The following is a 22,346-nucleotide window of genomic DNA, read 5'->3' as shown; positions in this document are numbered from 1 at the left end:
TATGCTGTTCTATTATGTGTCCATAGATTATAATTTTAGGATCATGAGCACAGCACTGTGATCACAAATAAGCACCTTGTCCTCTAAAAGATCTGGTTTTGAACCTTGGTTCTGGTATTTTGTGGGAGTGCGACATTTTGTTAGTTATTTAACATCTTGTGCTCTCAACTTACACATCTGTAAAATGGGAATAGTAAGGAAACCCTTCAAAGCGTTGCTGGGAGGACCATATGTGCAACATTTCACTTAGCGCTAACAGTGAGGATTCAGGCTATGGTGCTTATCATTAATAACAGAAATGATTTTTAAGTGGCCCTCACAAGTGTTTAAAGTGAGTGAACTACAGTACTTAAAATTAAAAATAATTACATAGTGAAATTATTTTTATATCTTAATTTGATGTTCTTAACACAATTACCTACTGAGGAGGTTGATTTGTTGCTTATTCGTATATTTTTTTCACTGATATTCTTCACAAATCCATTAACCCATGATATTTCAAACTTATAAACTTACGGCTTCTCAGGTTTCAAAATATTCAGAGGTACCTCTTTTGAACTTCTTTTTATAGTATTATGCCCTAATATTTGCTGTTACATGACTTTGGTTTAAAAGGTTTTAAATTTAATCTATAAATTGAAGTATGTAAAGTTAATTTAACACAAAGAATGTTGCATTATTTTGAAACCTATGGATCAAAGAGTGCTAGGACATGACCGTAGTACCGGCCCCGCAAGCTTGCAGAAACTACACTGCCTGTAATTTGTCACAGATGACCTTGGGGGAGGATAATCAATATGCCACAAAGATTCAAAGTGGCAAAGCATCACTGTCATTTTAATACACCAGTTAATGTAGGGGCAGTTAAGAAGAATAGTAAACAAACACCCCAAACTATCCGATTTGATTGAGTCTTCTCCTCTAATAAAGACTGTTAAAACTGCCTTTAAGATATGCAGCTATCTTAATAACAACAAAAAAAAACAACAAATGAAAAAGTTGTTTTTTCTGTCTCTTGCATTTCCAAGCCATACTTGGAAATAAAGCACCGATTTGGGGAGCTTTACCAAAAGTTAGGCCACAAAGTGGAATTATGAATTTATACACACCACACAGCTACACACTGCTCTGATTTGTGTATTTGCGTACTGCTGCCCAGTAGTAAAAGCAAGGATCCCCTTCAGGGCACGGTTTGCCTAAACCTTCTAGGAGCTGAATAGGCCAGATCCGAGACATACTTGCCAAGAGCATCTGAGATATCCCTACACTTTGCTGAAATTGTTATCAAATAGTGCACAAACCTGAAAATTCCTGGTACTGTAAACTCTGAACATGGAATAAGAAATTGTCCTCTGGACAAGGAATAAGAAACGCTTCTCTTTCACTGGATGTTTTAACTGAAATTCTTGTAGCAAGAATCAGTGGGATAACTTAATTAAGAATTAAGAGTAAATAAGAAATCCCTGTAAAATAGGAGTAAGTTTGAGGTATTTTAATGTGATGTTGCTTTCATTTGCGTGTGCAGTGGAAAAAGTAGGATTTTCTATATACTTGACTAACTCCTTGGGGAAGTGATCTGACAAAATCTAGTCTACATAAACTTATGTGTTACACATTGATGATGGTGGAAAACCTGCCGTATTAAACGTCCAGGGCTAAAATATGAGTGCAGACATACATCTGAAATCATCAGGTACTTAGTGAAAAATAGTGTACGTGTGTGCCATTAAATGCATGCATCAGTGTTTAAACAAGTTTTTCAGAAACACATGTTATCTATTATCTAAAGAACTAATTTTTGCAAGAACTAATGACATTAATCTCCTTCAAGAAAGATGAGCATTATGGATTATCTTCCAAAGTTTTACCTGTCTTGAACTTCATGTTTACCATTTTGTTTGTTTCTCCCCATTTCCTGGCACAGTGTTTAAAATGCAAAGGTTTTGGGGCGCCTGGGTGGCTTAGTCAGTTAAGCGTCCGACTTTCGCTTAGGTCATGATCTCACGGTTCGTGGGTTTGAGCCCCGCGTCGGGCTCTGTGCTGACTGCCAGCTCAGAGCCTGGAGCCTGTTTCAGAGTCTGTGACTCCCTCTCTCTCTGACCCTCCCCTACTCATGCTGTCTCTCTCCTAGAAATAAATAAAACATTAAAAAAAAAATAAAATGCAAAGGTTTTCTAGAGTGTATGAGTAACAGAAGCTTATGAAGATGTATTTTCTTTAATTTTTTAAAAATTTATTTATTATTGAGAGACAGAGAAAGAAAGAGCACGAGCTGGGGAGGGGCAGAGAGAGGGAGAGACACAGAATCCGAAGCAGGCTCCAGGCTCTGAGCTGCCAGCATAGATCCTGACGCAGGGCTCGAACTCACAAACTGTGAGACCATGAGCTGAGCTGAAGTCGGACTCTTAACCAACTGAGCCACCCAGGAGCCCCATGAAGATTTATTTAAATGCAAATGCATTCAGGTATTCCTTAGTCTAGCATCCTTTTACTATGGGCTTCTACTTGCCCCATAAATCAATCAGATGTAGCTAATTGAGAAAATTATATTTTATAAAGTTTTCCAAAAAGGATGCTAAGGGGAAGGACTTTTCTTACACCCATATGATCTATGATAGAACAAATCTAAAAGTAATTAACTCTAAAAATAAGACCCAGGATGAGTACATCTGAATTCATTTGAGAAAGAAGGCAAGTGGGATGGCAAAATAATAATAAATTTTTATAAGACCTATTTGTTGTTAGTCACAAAAGCCCTACCTGGATGTAACATCTGAGTTGCTGAACCTCATATAAAAAAAGCTAAAAAGTTGGAGTTGGCTGAAATCTGAAGAAGACAGTGATGAATTTTGTATGACCTCATTCACACTTAGATGCTATCTTTTTCATTGGGATTTTTAGTAAACTGTTAATAACATAAAATCTGCAGAGATATTCTTTTCCACCACAGCTTGGAAATACAGAATCTACTGTTAGCAGACTGAGGACAGAACGAGAACTATTTTGGTCTTTATATGCCTCGTGCAGTATATGTAAAGTATTTTGTTAAGTAATGCTCTTATCTGCATTCAGATACTTTTAAATAACATGAAGGAACAGTATAGAACAGCCTATGTATGAAACCACAAACGTCTCTTACAAGCATCGAAGTTTTGGGGGGATAGTTTCCTACACAAATAATGACCAGATTCAAACAGGATTAGCTTATATGATCTAGTAGGCTGACAATTTTTCAAGTTTTACAAGACTGTGAAGGTTTTATTAAGTTAGAGTTAAAAAGGAAATTGAAGTGATCAGAAATAGAAGCACAAGTGTAACTCTGATTGTTTACTAGATATTACTGTACTCTGACAATTAAGAGAAATTTAAAAGAAAATGCAGGAAAAGATAACATGAGCTGCTAAACTGAGGCCACAAAAGAATTCTGAAGAGGTAGAAGTGTTAATGCTGAGTTCTGATACCGAACTGGTCCACTGCTGGAGTCCACAGAATTTGAAGCAAACATGTCTTGAATTGCTGTGCCCTCTCCCTTTCACCTCTCCTTAGATCACTGTAATATTCAGATATTTATTCTACTTGCTTCGCACATGAATAAGACTAGTATCAAGTTCTCTTATGATTACTTCTCTATGTTGAAGATGGCAAAAGAGTTCAGTACATTGTTGGTCTTGCACAATAGGACTGTCTTCACATAAGAGGATCTCTCTCACTTTGTCTTATCCTTTAGCCCCCAAAAGGGTATTTCTAAATTTTAGAAATAATAATGGCTTCCTATTTGAGGACTAGCAGCCTTTTAGGAAATCTCTAGAAGTCCGGATAAAATCATACCTACAGATATCCTTTATTATTGCCTGGACCCCTAGGACTATATATATTAGTAACTTTACAAACGTCATCCTATCTAATCCTTACAAAAACAGAAAGGTAGAGGAACTATTTGTTTTATAAATAAGGAAACCAAGGACAAAAGAGGCAACAAAACATACTTGATATGACACAGTAAATAGTCATCGGGTGCAAAATTCAGGATAATATCTCCAGTGTCATACAAAGTGGGTGGTTTTGTTTCTGAATGCGAAGAATAACAAAAACATGCCGACGAAGCAGTGCACCCTGAGGCCCACACAGTGGAAACAAAGGTCACCAGGATGGAGTATTCAGATACTTCTCTAAATTTCAGAGAAGGGTAGAGAAATCACAGTGACACATCCTTGTCTTTCTGTTTTGTTTTGGTTGTTTTTAAATTATGTGATATTATTTAATTTATATGATATTCTATGATTAATTTGGTTGTGTTTAATTATATGAGCACAATTAACTTTGAATATCTCTCCTTGTAAAATTTTCCAGAGTATTCAAAACAACTAATTTAAAAGTCTCTCTCACACACATGAAAAAAACAATAATCATCATCTATTTAAGGTGATAAAACTTCCTTGAAAAGATTTCAGCTACATTACTCATGTGTTAGGCAAAAAGTACTTCATAGAAATAAAAAGCCTCCCTTTTCCTCTAAACTATGAAATTTCTCAGCTCACTGAAGAAACAGAAATCCTTTAAGTGCAAAAAAAAAAATTGTATCACAACATTCTAACTCTAAAAATATATATTCAAATAGATGCTTTTTAAAAAAAAATAATATTATCTTACTTCTCTTGTTCACATTCATGAACCACACACACATACACACAAATATGCATACTTAAACCTTTAATTCCAAATCTTAGTTGCACATATAAAAACAGTTGTATGTTCATTTTATCCCCTTGCAGTTCTGGGCCTAAGCATCCTGGTAGTTTTCTTTAAAAAGACACTAAAAATCTCACACTATGAAAGTACTGTCCCCTCCCCCTTCTAATTCCCTTTTTTGATGCTAGTACAATTCACAAGCAGATTATCCCTCCCTTCCCCCTTTCCTGCCTGTAAAATCCAAGTTAGACAAACACTGTGTGGCTGAAATGACATATTTGAATGGAATTCAGACCCACCAGTTCCTGTTTATGTTTCTGATTTGAGAATGTTGTCTTCTCATTCACTATACATTAGGAACACTGCAAGGCCATAAATAGTGTTGGGTTACATGCAGGCAGGACCAATGAGCATTAATCATTACTTCTAGTCAACTGGCAAAAGCAGCAACTGATGGAACACTAAACCCTTCAGCTCTGTATAAATGGACATTCCAGAGAGTGAGAGAGAGAGAGAGAGAGAGAGAGAGAGAGAGTGTGTGTGTGTGTGTGCGCGCGCGCGCGCACGCGCCTGTGTGTGCCTGTGCGTGTTTCCTTTCAGTCTCCATTTTATGAATGAAACTCCAGGCTCTATAGAGTCCATTCATGTAAGACAAATGCTTACAGGGCTCTGCCCCCGGGGATCAATCAGTCATGGGTAAAACTGATATGATTGGTTTAAGACAGGCTTCAGCCTTCCATTACTGACTTAAAATGCAGTCCCTGTCCATTTGACCTGTGTTAATGCATAAAGAGTAAATCCAGACCATGGTCTCAATTCTCAAATCAAATCACTAGCAATGCCACTTACTGTAACTGTAGATTTAGAGCATATTTAAGTATTTCTTAGAAAAAGCGATATAGTGGACCAGAGTATTGTTTGGGGAGATTTGCTATTTTAACTCAGAAGAATGAGGAAAATCCATTTGAGGCATGCTAGGCAATAAAAAGCAAAGTCAAGTTGTAAGGCCAATCCCTGACCTCTATTGTAATAACAAAATCAATTAGGAAGACATCACCGTCACTTTTCACAATTGAAGCACCTAAAAATCAGAGATTAAATGATCTACTCATCCACAAATCACTGGCTGAGGAAAAGAAAATTATCTTTGGATGTTAGAGAAACAGATAGAATGTTAACATTTTCTGAAGGATCAATAGCTCATTCCTTTAAATTCCCAAGTGATTCTCCAGTTGACTTTCTTAAAGCAATAGTTTTAAAGTTAAGATGGAAAAAAAATGACCTGCCATGTTTCAGAAGAAAATGTAACCATAAGCAAATGATGCTTACTAATGGAATAGGGCCAAGGCTTGGCCTTTGGGAGTGTAAAACATCAGGTACAAAAAGCCAAAGTTCATGGAACCATAATCATCACTGCGCTGGACATTACTAAAGATGGTAATGTTTAAAAACATCTAGAGTTTTTAGAAGAAAAAAGCTATTTATGAGCAATTATGGGAATGATTTGTGAAGAGTCAGTCCTATACCAAACATTGTTAAACATATAATAGGTTTTATCAGCCATCTGTAACTTAGACCTTGACTCTAAAGGGAAGAAAACACTTCTCTCTTCAGTGATCTGAAGCCATATAGGAAAACAGTTGCAGTCAATAATCTGTATAGATCTGTATACATCTCTAAACAATTTCTCATGAAATCTTTACCATGTCTGTTGAAGAGAGAATGAGAAGAAACATAAAAAAATTCCGAGTACTCATCTTTAAACCTGTGGAGGATTTTCTATTATGATGTAATGACAACTTAATATTTATCTGGTAGATATAACAGTAGAGAATAAGGAATTCCATAATCTCCCATCCAGAGAAAATATGGAATAGAGACAAGACCACTGAAGGGTGGACATACACTGAATTATTAATTCCTAAGTAACACTCTTTATTCAAGGCTTAAAAAAATTCAATATTCTTCTATTTAAAGTGGTTCCCAGATATGCAAATAAAATGATAAAATTAAGCTGAATATTTTCAAATGTAATTATTTTATATTTCTAAAATTTAAAATTATAATTATTGTCACAGGACCTTCCATTTTAGAGATGATGAAGGCTGGTAGTTTAGGGAAAGCCTGGATGTTCAAAATAAGTATCAGGAGCCCTTAGTCCCTCTGTTCCATCTGACTTTAATTAGCATTTTTCAACAGTTTCCTTTTGTAAACACTGCATTCCTTGTGTTTCTTGAACAATATGTTTGGTTGTTTATTTATGTGTAACTCAATTGTTCAGAAAATATATGAGAAAATGTATTAGTAAACACACAAGAAGTCAATTCCTCAAATATATTATCTCCTCTTGTAAATAAAAAATAAGATATCATTTAAAAGGATAATAAACCCTGGGCAACTCAGTTGGTAAAGCGTCTGACTCTAGATTTCAGCTCAGAGCATGATCTCATGGGTTTGAGCCCCAAAGAGGGCTCTGCGCTGGCAGCACAGAGCCTGCTTGGAATTCTCTCTCTCTCCTTCTCTCGCTGACCCTGCCTTGGAATTCTCTCTCAAATAAACCCTGATGACAACATTCCTGAGATACTATTCTAGTGGTAGCAAAATTAGTCTACTAAAAGTATAGAGGTACTGCCGGGGAATTGTAGCCTTCTGAATCTTGCTCTTATTTTTTGCTTTTTAAAAGTTTTATGTAATTTGTCCAACTAATTGGGGCCCTGAAGAATCATCTCCAAACACATAAAGTACTACTTACTCATATTTCTATGTGGCTGCAGAAAATGATTACATTATCTTGCCCTGTTATCCTCTAATTTCAACCTATAACTTCCACTTTAAAACCTTATTATAAACTCTGCAAGGGGAATCCGAAACAAGGCTTACTAGAAGCAGTGGTAGGAATTATTTGACTACTTTTCCTACTATTTGACCAAGATGAGTAGCTACCAAAAGAGCAAAAACACAGAATAGCAATGACAGTGGAAAAATCTTCCTCTCTTGCTATTTTAGAAATCCAAGGGTATTTATATTTAACTCTCTCGACTAAAGTGCCAGCTTGGGCCTACATGAGTACCAAATACATGTGTCAGCTCTGACAGATGAAAATTGAACATAAGCTTAGTTTTAACATATTTAATATGAGGTAAACATATTTTCAGTATTTATTTCATAATTCCTCTGCCTCTGTAACATTTTTCTACATGCTAAGTGCAGAAAATCATTCTCTGATAAAAATAGATAATGGTTTCTTTATTGGCCTTTATCAAAGTCCTAAGGTGATAGAGAAGGATATGGGGGAACTTGGAAAGGTTGCTTGGGTGAAGAATGGATTTAAAAAAAGAGGATGGAAAAGTCCCATCTTATTCTTCCAAATGTAACCTTTCCTTATATCTGTGTTACATAATGCAGTCCCTCATAAGCTTTCTGGTGGACAAATGGAATCATCTGAAAAAAGTTTGAACATGACTGGGCTAGTGAAATCTTAAGTCTTTGGGAACTGCCAAAAGATTTTTTTAAGGTTTAATTTTTTAAGTAAGCACTACACCCAATGTGGGGCTCAAATCTACCAATGCAAGATCAAGAGTCATACACTCTACCCACAGAGCCAGCCAGGCACCCCAAGAAATCAAAAATTTTAACAAAGAAAGAGGAATACCCAATAAGAAGGCACAGATAAACTCAAGGTTCATATATAATGAAGGCATTTTGGAGCTGGATGAGGTGTTAATTAGCTAAGTTATCCATCTAATTATTACTAAGCTTTTTCCAGAAGACCTATTAGGGAAAAATCACTTCCTTGACAATCTCAACCCTTGACAATGTGTATGTTATATATTTTTAAAAGGCGATAGAATGCATTTTGATCCTAAATGTCATTGGAGGTCTATATTTTCCTATCTCACAAGAGAGAACACATAACAATTAGAATAAAATTTGGGGACCATCTAAGGTAAAAAGTAGACCCCCAAATTAAGAAAAGTACACCTGAGGTCTCAATGCAGATGCTTTTATTGCTCTGGATCAGAGAGAGCTTTTAAAAACCTTAGAAAAACTTAGTCTGAAAATTAGGCCATGGTATCAACAACATATGTAACAAATGATGGATTAAAGTACTGTATTTTGGACAACTATGTGAGAAAAACTGACGGTGAACAGTGTATTAAACTAAGACTCTTTGGCTCCAGGTTCGGCTGTTTCACACAGTACCTGCATACCTGGAGACAAGGTGACTCGGATGAGCCTCAGGCGCGTTATCTGCACAACTGGGGTGCAGAGAAAAAATGTGAACCAGGTGATCCCCAAGAACATTCATGATTTCAAAAATTTATAATTCTATGAAACAACTATTTGTGTCAATTTCCAAATTTACAGTAGTGTTAGACAACATTTGCCTACCACATTTCCGTTACATGCCTCCCAACTGAAGGAAAGCCCTATTGGTACCAGCAGAGTGGCCCTAAAAAACACCATTTAAAAATATAAAACACTTTGTTCAGGAAACTCATGATGTCAGCCTTCTCCACTACCCCATACTTCTACTTCTTCCTCTCCTGAAGCTCAAGGTATACACTGCGTCCCATTCTCTGATTGGAGCATGTCCCTGAAAGTTCTCCTCTCCCCATCTCCATCCGCAGCTCTTAAACTGCTCTACCATGTGGCTGGGTGGCTGGGAGGCATGTTTTAAACTAATTAGAGTAACAGAATAGGCCTTGAGGGCTAAAAACATCTCATTAACCTGTTACCCTCCAATCAACTCCTAGGTTAAGATTTTTAATATACCCCATAGTGCAAAGGAACAAAGTACTAATTGTGGATTGCAAACACTGAGCAGAGATGAACCAGAAATCTGCTCCCACCTCTAAGGCAGTCCTGGACACAAACTAATAGCAAGCCAGATAGGTTTGCAGCCTGTGGGACTATAATATAATCCTTTACCTAGCATTCTTTCCACTTAAAGGAAATTTAATTTGGGCACTTCTTCAACTCCAAATGGGTTGATATTTTAAAACATAATACTTATTTTCTGTCTGATTAGAAAAGTAGTACCTAATTCTACAATTCTTTGCATTGTTAAAATGCAAAGTACTTCATAGGCGAAACAGAAATTGCTTAGGATATCATCATACATATAAAGCCACAATGTCTGGGGCATCTGGGTGGCTCAGTTGGTTCAGTGTCTGACTCCTGGTTTTAGCTCAGGTCATGATCTCAAAGTTACATGAGTTCAAGCCTCATGCCCAGCTCCAAGCTGGCAGCAAGGAGCCTGACTGGGATTCTCTGTCTCTCCATCTCTCTGCCCCTACTCCATTCACACTATCTCTGTCTCTCTCAAATACATAAACAACAAAAAAATTTTAAGCCACAGTATGTCTGTATTGAGTCTTATTTTGCATGAGTCATTTGGTGTATCTAAAATACTTTTTTTTTTTACTCAAGTCTCATTTAATTAAACTTTTTTTAAAAACCTGATTTCAAATGGTTGCTTGACATTTCTGTTATGGATAGCTATAACTTACTCTACCATACAACTACTATATACTTTTAAGATTTCTCCCTCTCACTCATTCACTGTGTCTTTCATTACTTAACATAATTTCCAGAGTGAAATGATCTGATCACAGTGTATGAACACTGTGTGCTGATGTTTTCTTGAGCCAAACTTCAGTTTCATGTAATTACCACCCCCCTAAAAATACTACCCCTAAAATCTATCAAAAAGAAAGAAAAAGAGAAACAAAAGACCAACCAATCAATGAACACAAACAACTACAATAAATTATGCTGCTATGAATATATAAAATATTTGCCTCGTTCAGCACTGTGAAATCAGTGAAACCTCATATGCAGGCATGAAAATAGGAAAGTGACTACGATTCTATGAAAATGGGGCACTGCATACGGCACTTCCACTGAAGCACTCAATGCATATTCAACCCATTTCATGTAGTCATTTGGCCATTAAGCTAAAAAGGGAAAACCACATTGGATTCAGGAGAAATCAAACAACCAACAAAAAACCTGTGTACTACTTTGTGTAGCACTATTAGGCTCCAGAAGAAGAGGAAAAGAAAAAAAAACAACAACAACGACAAATGTAATTGTTTAGAACTTAAATATCGTAATATAATGATGATCACACACACTGGTTCACCAAATCGGCCCTAAATACCATTTCTTTTCATCTTCTCAGGGTCTTCTGATCCAGGTTTTCTTCCCTTCTCTTGAATAAAAATTTCTACTCAACTAACATAATATTTTGCATTTTTTAGCTTGAATACTCTGTAGCTGAAATTGCATTCCTGTAATTATAATTATAACTAATAGACCTTCCATTTCCCATGTCATAATTAATGTCAGGCTTTATTAGAGCATAATCATGCTGCCTTTTCACTTACAAAGCTTCTTTTATTTTCACAACATTTATGTTATATTGAATTAAGCAATAAAGAGTTCTGGAGGCCTTCTGAAAGGAAAACCTTTGGATCATAGACGCTAAGTAAACTATGAAACATTTTTGCATTATTTTTAAATCACATCAACTATTTCCTAATGTCCTATTTGTTCAACATCAGTAAGTGAACCAAGAAATCAATGATCCAGTGATAAATACATTAGATTTCCTAAAAAGATTATTTAATGCACTCTCAGCAAGGATGAAAGAAGTAATGACAATGAAACAAAATATCTGGAGATCATATTTTTGGACTGCAATGTATGACATAGACAGATGTGTCAACTGGATCCCAGTTGGTGGCTAGGGAAACACATTTTGATACTTGCATATTAATTTTTCACAGGCCCTGGTTACACACTGTTACTAACAATCTTTTAGACCACAACCAGAAGCTCCAACTTTACAACTTAATTATTCAAGCAAAACAGAATGTATCCTATTGGCAACACTGAAATTAGCATTCAGAGGTGCTCTACAATTTTAGCAATCTGCCAGAGAGTTTGGAGGGTAGGAAGGAATACAAACAAACGGTTTCTCAAACATTAAACAAGTGTTCTACAAGTCATTTGCAAGGAATAATGAACACCTCACAAAAGACATGCCCCATATACCTTTAAAATTGGATAGAGCACATGAGTGGCTCACGTAGTTAAGAATCCGACTTTGGCTCAGGTCAGGATCTAACTGTTCCTGAGTTCGAGCCCCGCGTTGGGCTTTGTGCAGACAGCTCAGAGCCTGGAGCCTGCTTCGGATTCTGTGTCTCCCTCTCTCTCTGTGTCCTTCCCCCATTCATACTCTGTCTCTCTCTCAAAAAAATAAATAAACATTAAAACAATTTAAATTTGATACTGGACTATGACTGACAGAATGATTATGTCCTCCACAATTCATTGTAGACGCCCTAATGCCCACTGTGAGTATTTTTGGAGATGGGGCCTTTGAGAGATAATTAGGATTGGATTCAGTTATTAGGGCAAGACCCCCATGATGGAATCAGTGCCCTTATAAGAAGAGGAAGAGGGGTCAGAGCTCCCCTACTCTCTCACTCTGCTACCTAAGGAACCAGTGAGAAAGTGTCCATCTGCAAGCCAGGGAGAGGGCCCTTCCCAGGAACTAAATCTGTGGGCACCTTGATCTTGGACCTTCCCAGCCTGCAGGACTGTGAGAAATGTGTGCTGTTTAAGCTTCCCAGTCAATGGTACTTTTATCAGAGCAGCCTGAGTTAAGACATGGACTATGCTTTTCAGTCTGTATCTGTGCTTTGAGGGTCAGACAGTGACTGACTCTGAAGTTCATACTATGTATGGCCCACAAATAATGCAATCAAATCCTATACAACCCATTTATTTTTCTTTCTTTATTTTTACTTCACTGAATTATTTAAATCTCTTTCTTGTTTGGTTCACATTTCCTCAAAAAAAAGTTACACACATTCAACACTATGTGATACATAATTTAACCTATCACATTAATATGAAGAAAAAATACATATACGGAGCTAACTACAGAATCAAAAATAAAGGTTTCATAATTTTCTGAATGTTTATTTATTTTTGAGAGAGAGAAAGAGCATGAGTGGGAGAGAGGCAAAGCGAGAGGGAGACACAGAATCTGAAGCAGGCTCCAGGCTGAACTGTCAAGAGACAGCCTGATGTGGGGCTCGAATTCACAAACCACGAATTCATGACCTTAGCCAAAGTTGGATGCTTAACTGACTGAGCCACCCAGGTGCCCCCCAAAAACAGTTTCAATGTCAATCTTGCTATGAATTATACATACAAAAACATTTCTAGAACACACAGAGATACTTTCTAAATGCTATGCTCTAAAAGTCCTTTTGAACAACTTATTTGGGCTATTTTATGCTTTCCATGTAAAGTCCCTTAAAATCATGGTGACTTCAAAAAACTGTAGCAAATCAAAATATAGTTTGGGAAATAAAGAAAATATCTGTTAAAAGGACTTGAACTTTGCAGAGAAAAATAAATTCTATCTATAATAAATCATTATAGGATTCTTAACTATGGACATAAACTATGGACAAATATAAAAAATTCTAAACTGAAATCCCAATGATGCATTTCAGGTATCTGTAGTCTGTAAATGACAGGGCCTGAGAGGCAAGCATTCAAATAAAAGCCCTCACGTCAGAGGTTTAAATTTTTAAGATTGTAAACCAACTAACAAACAGATGATAAGTATGTTTTCTCCTCCAATTCCTTGAAATGAATGAACTATATCATAGATAACAACTGGAAGGCCAAGTCAAATCTAGAATTTGGCGAACTCTCTAAGATGAGCACTGGCATAGGATGGCATGGAGCTACCTTCTAGTCTTCAGACCCTAGCTCACCCCCCTTCCTCCCTCTTTTCCCTTCCCTTCACCCTACCCTGTCCCATATACCATGTATACCATGAGGGCCTCATATGCAAACACACAGGCACATCCAAGCTCCATCCTCAGTCTGACCCCAAGAGCTACCCGGAAGCTGCTTCCTTGGACCTAGGAGTGTACACGGAAGCAACGTGTTCTGCCCTGAGAAAGCTGAGCTTGGGATAAAGCTGCTCAGACTCCGGAAGTGGACTTAGGGCCAATCAGGCCAGGAATTCATATGTCCTTGGCAGCTAGTGCTCTTCCTAGAAGTAGAGGCATAGCCTCTGAGTAGGCAATTCCTCTTAATCCTTTGAACCTCTTGCCCACAGAAGAATGATGGCCAAAGGGAGACTCTCAATTGTAAGGCTCCCCTTTGCTGAGTTTCGAGAGCAGTTCATAATAAAGCAGGTAATTTTATGCAAGCTAAAAACTCAAATTAGAGACAATTTTTTTTCCTCAAGTAGAAGTAATAGAAAAACTCAGCAGAGTTACTCCTAGAGAAGTAATAGTTCTCTCATAAAGAATATCCGTAACTTTGCATCAAGAGGAAATTTCAGGTTTTCAGGTCGTTCCAAGTCCACAACCATCTATTCACCAGTTACAAGAACATTAATAGTATTTTATAGGAACATGGTGCCCTTCTCATGAGCATTAGCTTTTATTTCATACTTTTTTTCACAATTCCTGAGATGCCTGAAACACAGGCATCCTGATGTTGTGATTTACAGGTGAAAAGGAGTTAAGTAATTCTTCTTAAGTCTCAAGGTTACATGTTGGGGTGATATCTGTAACTTGTGTACATTTTCTTACTGGCAGGAGACCCCCTTTCTCCATCTTGATATATTACTTTGTGGGGGGCCTTCCGTCTCTGAGACCAAAGCTAAACTCTATGAATAAACCATTTTGAAACCCAGATAATTTTGCACTTCTTCTTTTAATATGTAAGAATCATTACTTCTGGACCATTGGAATACTGCCACCAGTAAAAGACAAAACAAACAGTTATAAGCAACAAATAAGCCAATACAAAAGAATAGTACTTTCTGCAACCACTGTTATTAAGTAACACTACAGTAGCAAAATGGAAAGAAAGCCCCAAATCCAAAGAATGACAATGTTACTCTTTTGGACTGAGAGTATGCCTAATTTTACAAATTATACTTTTCTTCGGACTGCTTTCATTTCTAGACACTATGTCAACCATGAGCTCAAGCCAAAATGGCTTGACAGTCCAACTTCACAAAGAGAGAAAGACTCAGAGGGGACAAAATCAGAAGGATTCCACACCAAATGGTCATGAGAGACCCAAGCAGAAGCCAACACTAACCAAAGCGACAAGCAAGTAAAAGATGTTTTAAAGGTAACTTAAAGCATGGGCCTACCTGAATCATATGCAAAGTCTCTGGGTTCTTGTTTAATCATCAGAGGAGGGAAGCTTTGGCTGGCTGCACCACCAACCATGGTGTTGTGTTCATACACTGGGTCGTGGTATTCCTGCTTAAAGCCTTGAGGGGGGAAGGGGATGTTTGGCTCAGACATCTGCCGTTGGTACATAGGACGTCCTTCCCTTGGCATTGTTGGCAAAGGAGGAAAAGAATTACAGGGTTCAGAAAGCTGGCGGCGAAATCTGGGAAATAAGAGAACATGTTTTAAATAAAAGGATAATAGAAATACTCCTTACAACACTGGTACAAGTTTTAACTGTTTTGTTAATGAGCCTGATACCAACTGACTTGAAGTGGAACTCTTTCACAAGGACTAGATTTCTCCTTCCTGGGTCAGTAGCATCGGGTTTTTTTACATCATAATATGACTTGTGTCCCTTGATAATTAGTCCCCTGTAGTACCATTTTGGAACACTACAGCGGGTGAAAGGTGTGCCTTGAGCAGTATACCACTTTGAGGAAACACACACCCTAACCGCTAAGATGCTCAATTCTAAACAAACTGGATCATTTACCAAATTTCCATATTAAGAGAGTCTCATATAATTATATACAAGAAAAAAAACAAACCTGGAAAACCACAAAGAATCTGATTCCAAACTGCACCCCCTATCTCTTAATTCTGTTAGCAAACCAACCAACAAACCTACTAAAAATCAACCAGGTTTATACTAACCTACTTTGTGGTTTTCCATCGCTTACCATCAGTTACTGAGGAAGCAAAAGAAGAATGGCCCTCTTCTCAAATACAAATAGATAGGACTCTTAAGTCTTCAACGATGTTCTAAATAACATTGTATTCTAGTGAGAACTTAAAAGGGGAAATATTACAAAGATCAAAATCTAAGCTGGTTTTTAAAAGACCTCTCTTTCCTATCAAACAGCAGCACAGCACACATGTGCTTCCAATGGCTTCAAACAAAATATCAGACTGATAAAAGTAAGCATACATAGTACAGCATACGGAAGGCAGAAGGAAACAAGATGTATTTGTTGCTGCATAGATTTGGGACAGTTTGTGCTGTTAGGTCATGAGGAAGTTTCTGAGGCCTCACTAGAAGCTGACAGTGAACCCCAAGGTTCCTTCCTTCTTGGTTATGCTGTGTAATGATGGGCTAATTACATCATTGTTCCGTTCCGTATTTCTCATCCGTAAAATCATTGACCTGCCGCAAAGATGTGGATTAATTAAAGATTTAAAACTGCTCTAAAATGCCCCAAGAGTGCTTACAAATAATCTACCCCACACTCCAATGCACAAATAGAAACCCATGAACCGCCCCCCCTACACTAAAAGCATTCCTGAGACTTTAATTTGGAGTGTTAAACATTTCATTCGGGTCATGTTAAAGGAAAATAAGGTAAAAGTGAAAGAATGGCAATGTGATTGCTTTAGCATTTCTACAAAGGCTCCTTCTCCTCTTCCTGTGATTTAACTCTATGTTTCCCGGCTGCCATAGACAGCACTGAAATTCCACCTACACCTGCAGAAAATAAACTTAGAAACTCGGATATTGCAAAACAGGCTGACTGGCACTGTATTCACTTCCCTTCTCTTGCTTATTTCATTAGCCAAAAAAAGAAACAGAAATTATCATTAAGAACTGTCAAGGAGTGAATCAGAAAATTGTAACTTGAGGTTAAAATAAGACACCAGCTCGCATGTGAAGCCTTAAAAGGAAGTTAATAACACTTATACTGAAAAGCTTTGTAAGGAATCAAGCCATTTGTTTCTACGATTTAACCTGATTCTAGTGGGTACATGCCAAGGACCACGTAAATAGCAAACACACAAGTGTCTCACGCCATTCGTATGAGGCACTGGGTGATGGTAAAGGTAAAGTGACTCAAGTAGCTTCTGGAAGAGCGTTAATGGGTAAGGAGAGCATGCTCATGGCTCTTGGATACAGAAAAACAGTGTATAAGTGCTGGGAAACACAGAGAAAGAGAGACAGGGCTCCGGCACAGTGGGTTCAGGAACAAGTGCCAAAGGGCTGGCCCTTGGAACAGAATGAGCCTGAGGAAAGGAGGCAGGGTGCAGCCCAGCTGGCCAGAGAGCCTTCCCAGAGTGAAGTGGGGTGCCCGGCCTGGAGGGGGCTATTTGGAGAAAGGATCTGTTTCCAGAGCAAATCTGCCATTTATAACCGAGGGACTGTCATTTGTTGGCTAGAACCCTCCAAGAATCCTCCTCAGAAACATACGGCTCCAGAGATTTTCCTGGGATTGGCCAGCTGGTACTGTCCTCAAAACTCAGTGGGGGGGCAGCGGGAAAAGACCCTGAGCTTCCCTCTTATAGTTCCGGGCCGGCTGTTCTCAGTCTCAGATATTTGACTTCAAGTAGAGAAACTAAAATGGATTTGGCTAAAGCATTTCGAGTTAGGTCACCTCAACACAGGCGTCCTGCTTGTTCAGCAGTTACCTTCCTTAAGAAATAACTGCTCTGCACAAACAGCCAACGACACCATCTCTGATGCTGGCATTCATTCGAAGTATGAGATCCTCGGGTGTCGAGAACTCTGGGCAGTCCGCAGAAGTGGACAAAATAAAACTTGCTTTTCTCGTTTGTACTCTTTCTCCCTTTCAGTCCTGCACAATGTGCATCTGTTCAATGGCCCACCCTGCAATAAGATTTCTTTCATCTGTATTTACAAAACTGTTTACACAGATGCACATACCATTATGCTCTGACAAGGTCTCGAGTCTACAGAGTGAGAAGGGAAAGATCATACGAAGCATTTCATAACTGGAGCACAAGAACACTTAGCGATGGAAACAAAGGTAGAAAAAATACAGCTTCATTTCACATTGTAAAGAATGCTTTTATCTTATCCATCATCCCAAAAAAGATTTAAGTGAAATTGAGACTGAGTCACATTAAGTAACCTATATAAAAGCTGATCTGAGTATTCCCTTCTTCTCAGAAAGTTGCCAGGGACACATCTTCTGGTTTCCTCTGCTGATCTAGAGGATTCCTTCAGCTGAGTTATTTTTATAACGGTGTGTCAGAGCCAGTTTGCACTGGCTTATTGTTAAATTTTCAGAAATACTGTGAGCCGATTATTAAACACAGGATAATTCCTGTAAATGATATAAATTTATAACTTTTAAAAAAATATATTAAAAACAAAGGCAAGAAGTATTCAAAGTTCATCCTCTGCTAATTATTTTCCTACGTCTTGCTACTAACTATGTTCTGGAAGTTAACGTCTCCTAGATCTGTGTGGTAGAGATGCTATGTAAAGGTGTGCTACTACACGTGTGTTTCCGACTCTGTGTTCAGAACTGTCACAATGATGGCTCAGAGTTGCAATACTTATATCACAGATTCATCATATGCTATAGACGAGGCCTTCTGGCTTTTCTCCCATTAAGCCTGTTAAACATTTCCCTGCCTGCCACTGGCTGTCTATAATCACAAGGTAGAAAGGAAACGATAGATGCTATATACTATCAGCGTGTGTTTTAAGCTGTATTGTGCGAAGGGGCTCTTTTGTTTTATAAATATGAATTATCTCAAGGAGTCCAGAATTAACCACCAGAGCATCCTCATTAGCTCCATGCTCTAGGTCTTGTCTTCCTTCTTTCTAAGAAATAATAATTCAGTCTTTATCTCTTTACTTTGTAGTCTCAGAGTCCAGGGTCACGCATCTACTGACATTAAATATTCATCACTTGGAAAGGATGGAAAATACTTTTAATCAAATAAGTTCTATTCTGCAAAACTATGTACAGTTAAACCATTCAATCTAAGGTAAAGAACCTAATTCCATAAGCCACCTACTAAAATTAGTCTCCTAACTTTATAGAACAAGTACACACATATGCTCATAAAAATGGGATGATCTGATTTAAAGTTTAAGTGAGGCAATTTAATTCAGGCAAAGCAAAAGGGAAATGTTCAAATGTCAGTATATAGATTAATTTTCCACTTTAGCAACCAATTTAAATGTTTATAAAAGGAATGTTTATAAATGACCTTCTCCACAAATTATTTATAACTATAGATAGAGCAAGCTCTTTCTAAAAATATTCTGCAAAGATGTGCAAAATTAGTATGCTCACCTTAAATCTACCATAGGTCTTAGGAATTGGTCACAGAAACTGCCTTCAAGATGTTCAAAACATTAAAAAATATACTATATATATATATATATAGTATTTGCAGTTTACCTGTGGTCCATGGGATAGCTGCTGTCTTGTATGGTCTGCGATGGAGGGAGGTGAGCTGGGAAGGCGCGGTCTGGTTTTGGAGTATGAGTGGAGCTTGGAGATGCATGATGTAGTGGGGACACTGGGGTGCTGGATGGAGTTGGGGGGTTGGAGGGCCTCATTCCCACTTGTGGCTTCTGATCATAGGCACTACCCAAGGAAGGAAAGCAAAGAAAAGAAAATATAATAGGCTCAAGTCATAAGGAAGTGAGAATTTTACACGTGTTGGGTTTTGTGATCCTAAAACACATAACCTTCAGAATCACCACACACTTAAACAGAAAATAGGATAACTGATATATAACTTGGTATCAGCATAAATATAAAATGTGTATTTTCATACTTACACAAAAAACTTAGTATATGGAAAAGCACTATGAGAGCAGTGGAATTATGGAAATAATTATTGACATATCTATTCTAGATATGTCTCCTTTAGCAAGTTAGATAGATCTTACCTAAATCGTTGCATATTTGTTATTGCCATTGCTCCATATTTACGTAAAACTAATTTCAGTTTTGTAAGATGGAGACCATTCCTAGTTTGTCTTTATTTGGGATATAATTTTAAGAAGGCAATGCATTTGCCTTATTTTCATTTTTTATATAAAATAAGTGATACCTGGCATTAACTTCCTCCCATGGATAATAAAGAGTAATGATGCAAATTAAAATGTCTCTGATGGGGGGTGCCTGGGTGGCTCAGTTGGTTGAGCATTCAACTCTTGACTTCTGCTGAGGTCATGATCTCAGGGCTCCTGAGTTCGAGTTCCACATCCTTGCTTGGGATTCTGTCTCCCTCTCTCTCTGCCTCTCTATCTCTCTCTCTCTTTCAAAATAAATAAAAATAAACTCCAATTAAATTTCTGAATCAGGAAGATAGTTTGAAGCTAAAATAATATATTTTCTTTCAAAATAAAATGCGATCATCAATACATAGTTTTTGCTTTTTATAAAAAACAATTCTTTTTGGATTAACTTATGTAATAATTTATTCAGTTGATACATCTATCCACAGAAATACCTCCAAGCACAAAAACACTTCACAGAAGCGTTGGAGTGTGTGCTGTATAAGACCACTGGTGGTTTTAAAGCAAAGTCAACAGTACTTATATTATGTTCGCTTCTACCTATATCCTTTACCAATATTTCTGAAGGAGAAACTACTTATTTTATAATTAGTTTGCCTGTCTCATTCCCATGTAAAGAAAAAACTGATATATCCTCTGCCCTAGGACACTACTTTTTTCCCCCATGAAATACTGTATTGAATTATATTGTTTGTATGGATATGGAAGTACAAAAATTTAATCTATATATCACTGTGGAAATTATTGGTCCCCAAGAAGAACATGGAAATATTCAGGCAATTCATTTTCTATTAATTTATGAATGTCAGATATATCATACAAAGCAATAATTATTTCATAGCCACACCTCTGATCAATGCTGAAACGGAATGACAATTCTATATCTACCTGGCCCACTAACTTAAAATTCTTCATTATGCTAAGTAATTACTCTATGAATATGCAGTATTCTTAAAGAGAAAATGCAAAAATGAAAAACACTGTAAAGAAAACTCAGATTGATCAATATTATTTTAAGTGAACTCAGTAAGCTTTAATGTCTTCTATGAGACATCTTTTTTTTTTTTTTTTAAAGCTTTGCAGTTTCAAGTGAGCTGGCTCATAATTTCAGGCTCTGGTGATCCTCCTAGAAAAACAGATATAAGAGACAAATTTGCAAGAACAAACAGCAAGAGAATATCCCAACATTGGTCAGCTGCCAAGAGATTGCACAAATCTGAGTTTCTTGAATCTTATATATCTTGGATATAACATTACATGTTGTGAATATATGAGAATAAAGAAGGCTCCTTTGGATCCTAATGTATTATGAACCTGAATCTATGTAACTTCTATAACTGCAAATATTTGTAATCATTTTTATACATTTCCAAATGAACTCCTTTTAAGAACTAAGTATATACTGTAATTGAGAATAATGATAGTCAATAGACACGGCCAACTTTTCCTTATGCAATTAGAGGCAAATATGAAAAGTAACAATGCAATTTACTGTGAAGTGTTTTTAATGAACATATATGTTATCAAATCTTCTAACAAATGAGCAAAGTAATTTTACTGCTCCACCCTTTACTATCATCAAAAGGAACAACTGGCTTTTTAATAGGTAATAGTCTGTGCTGAGCCTTATAAAATTTGAACTCTATTGCCATTCTCCATGAACACATCTTATAGATCATCTGCAAAGCCTGTCAGATAACTAATGTACTGCTCAGACCTGCCAAATGTCTCATTTTTTTTCCTACAGACTCTATCTAAAGTGCATAATGCATTCGTTCTAATGAGAACTTTCAATAGCTGTTCATGCCAAGGAAGACCCTCTTTTCAAACCAGGATGCATCACTACGGTAGAAAAGCAACTAACGATATGGATGAAAATTATTGCTTTACAATGATTCTCAAAGTGGGTGATCAGATGGTGTGCCGGTTCCTCAGAACCTGCTGAACACACTACCTAATTAGCTGTGTAACATGGTGAAATAGAACTCATATAAAATATAATTTGAGACTTTATATTATTCTGGACTTTGTGTTTTACTAAGAACCACCACCCTCTGTATGTACACCTGACTGCTTTACCTGACATTATACAGGCACTTTTCTCCATAGCTGAATTTAAAGGGCTGTTCTTGACTGCAGGCAGAGCTGAGTTCTGAACATGGACTGTGGGGTTCTTTCTTGATTTTCAGTGGTAGGCCATGAAAAGCCACTAGAAAACAAAACAAAAATACCCACAAAAATGAAATGTAGTTAGAAATTAAGTACAGTAATCTGTTCCGCTTCACTTGGTTGAAATGGCCTTAACATTTCATATTAACTTACATAGCAAAGAAAAATCACATTTAATGAACTTCATGGATGGAATGACTATAGAGAGAATCTCTATATACTCTTTTTCTGCTTTTACTGTATAACAGAATGTGTGCTTGAACTCTCTCTCATTACTTCAAGTGAATCAATTATAATTTGTTTAGCTGATATTAACAATATTAAAAGCACAGTTTTCCAAAAGTTTTAAAAATACTGCCAAAAAATTCTAGTGATTAAAAAAGAAAAAACACAACTGGTTATCCAAGAATTATGAGAAG

At 37.1% G+C, this 22,346-nt stretch overlaps 1 protein-coding gene across 4 annotated transcripts in view; it reads right to left on the bottom strand.

Moving 5' to 3' along the window:
* ETV1 (ETS variant transcription factor 1) overlaps nucleotides 1-22,346 on the bottom strand; it is a 91,711-nt gene that overhangs the window by 20,610 nt on the left and 48,755 nt on the right. For all 4 annotated transcript variants that reach the window (XM_077757673.1, XM_077757674.1, XM_077757672.1 and 1 more), the window contains 3 exons: nucleotides 21,838-21,967; nucleotides 19,130-19,318; nucleotides 14,897-15,141 (listed from right to left, as the gene is read on the bottom strand). In XM_077757673.1, coding sequence (XP_077613799.1) covers nucleotides 14,897-15,141; nucleotides 19,130-19,318; nucleotides 21,838-21,967 — 564 coding nt within the window. The remainder of the gene's footprint in view (nucleotides 1-14,896; nucleotides 15,142-19,129; nucleotides 19,319-21,837; nucleotides 21,968-22,346) is intronic.

Source organism: Crocuta crocuta, unplaced genomic scaffold (assembly GCF_008692635.1).
Source record: "Crocuta crocuta isolate KB4526 unplaced genomic scaffold, BGI_CrCroc_1.0 scaffold62, whole genome shotgun sequence".
Classification (NCBI taxonomy): domain Eukaryota; kingdom Metazoa; phylum Chordata; class Mammalia; order Carnivora; family Hyaenidae; genus Crocuta; species Crocuta crocuta.
This window is presented reverse-complemented; position numbering and strand designations above follow the sequence as displayed.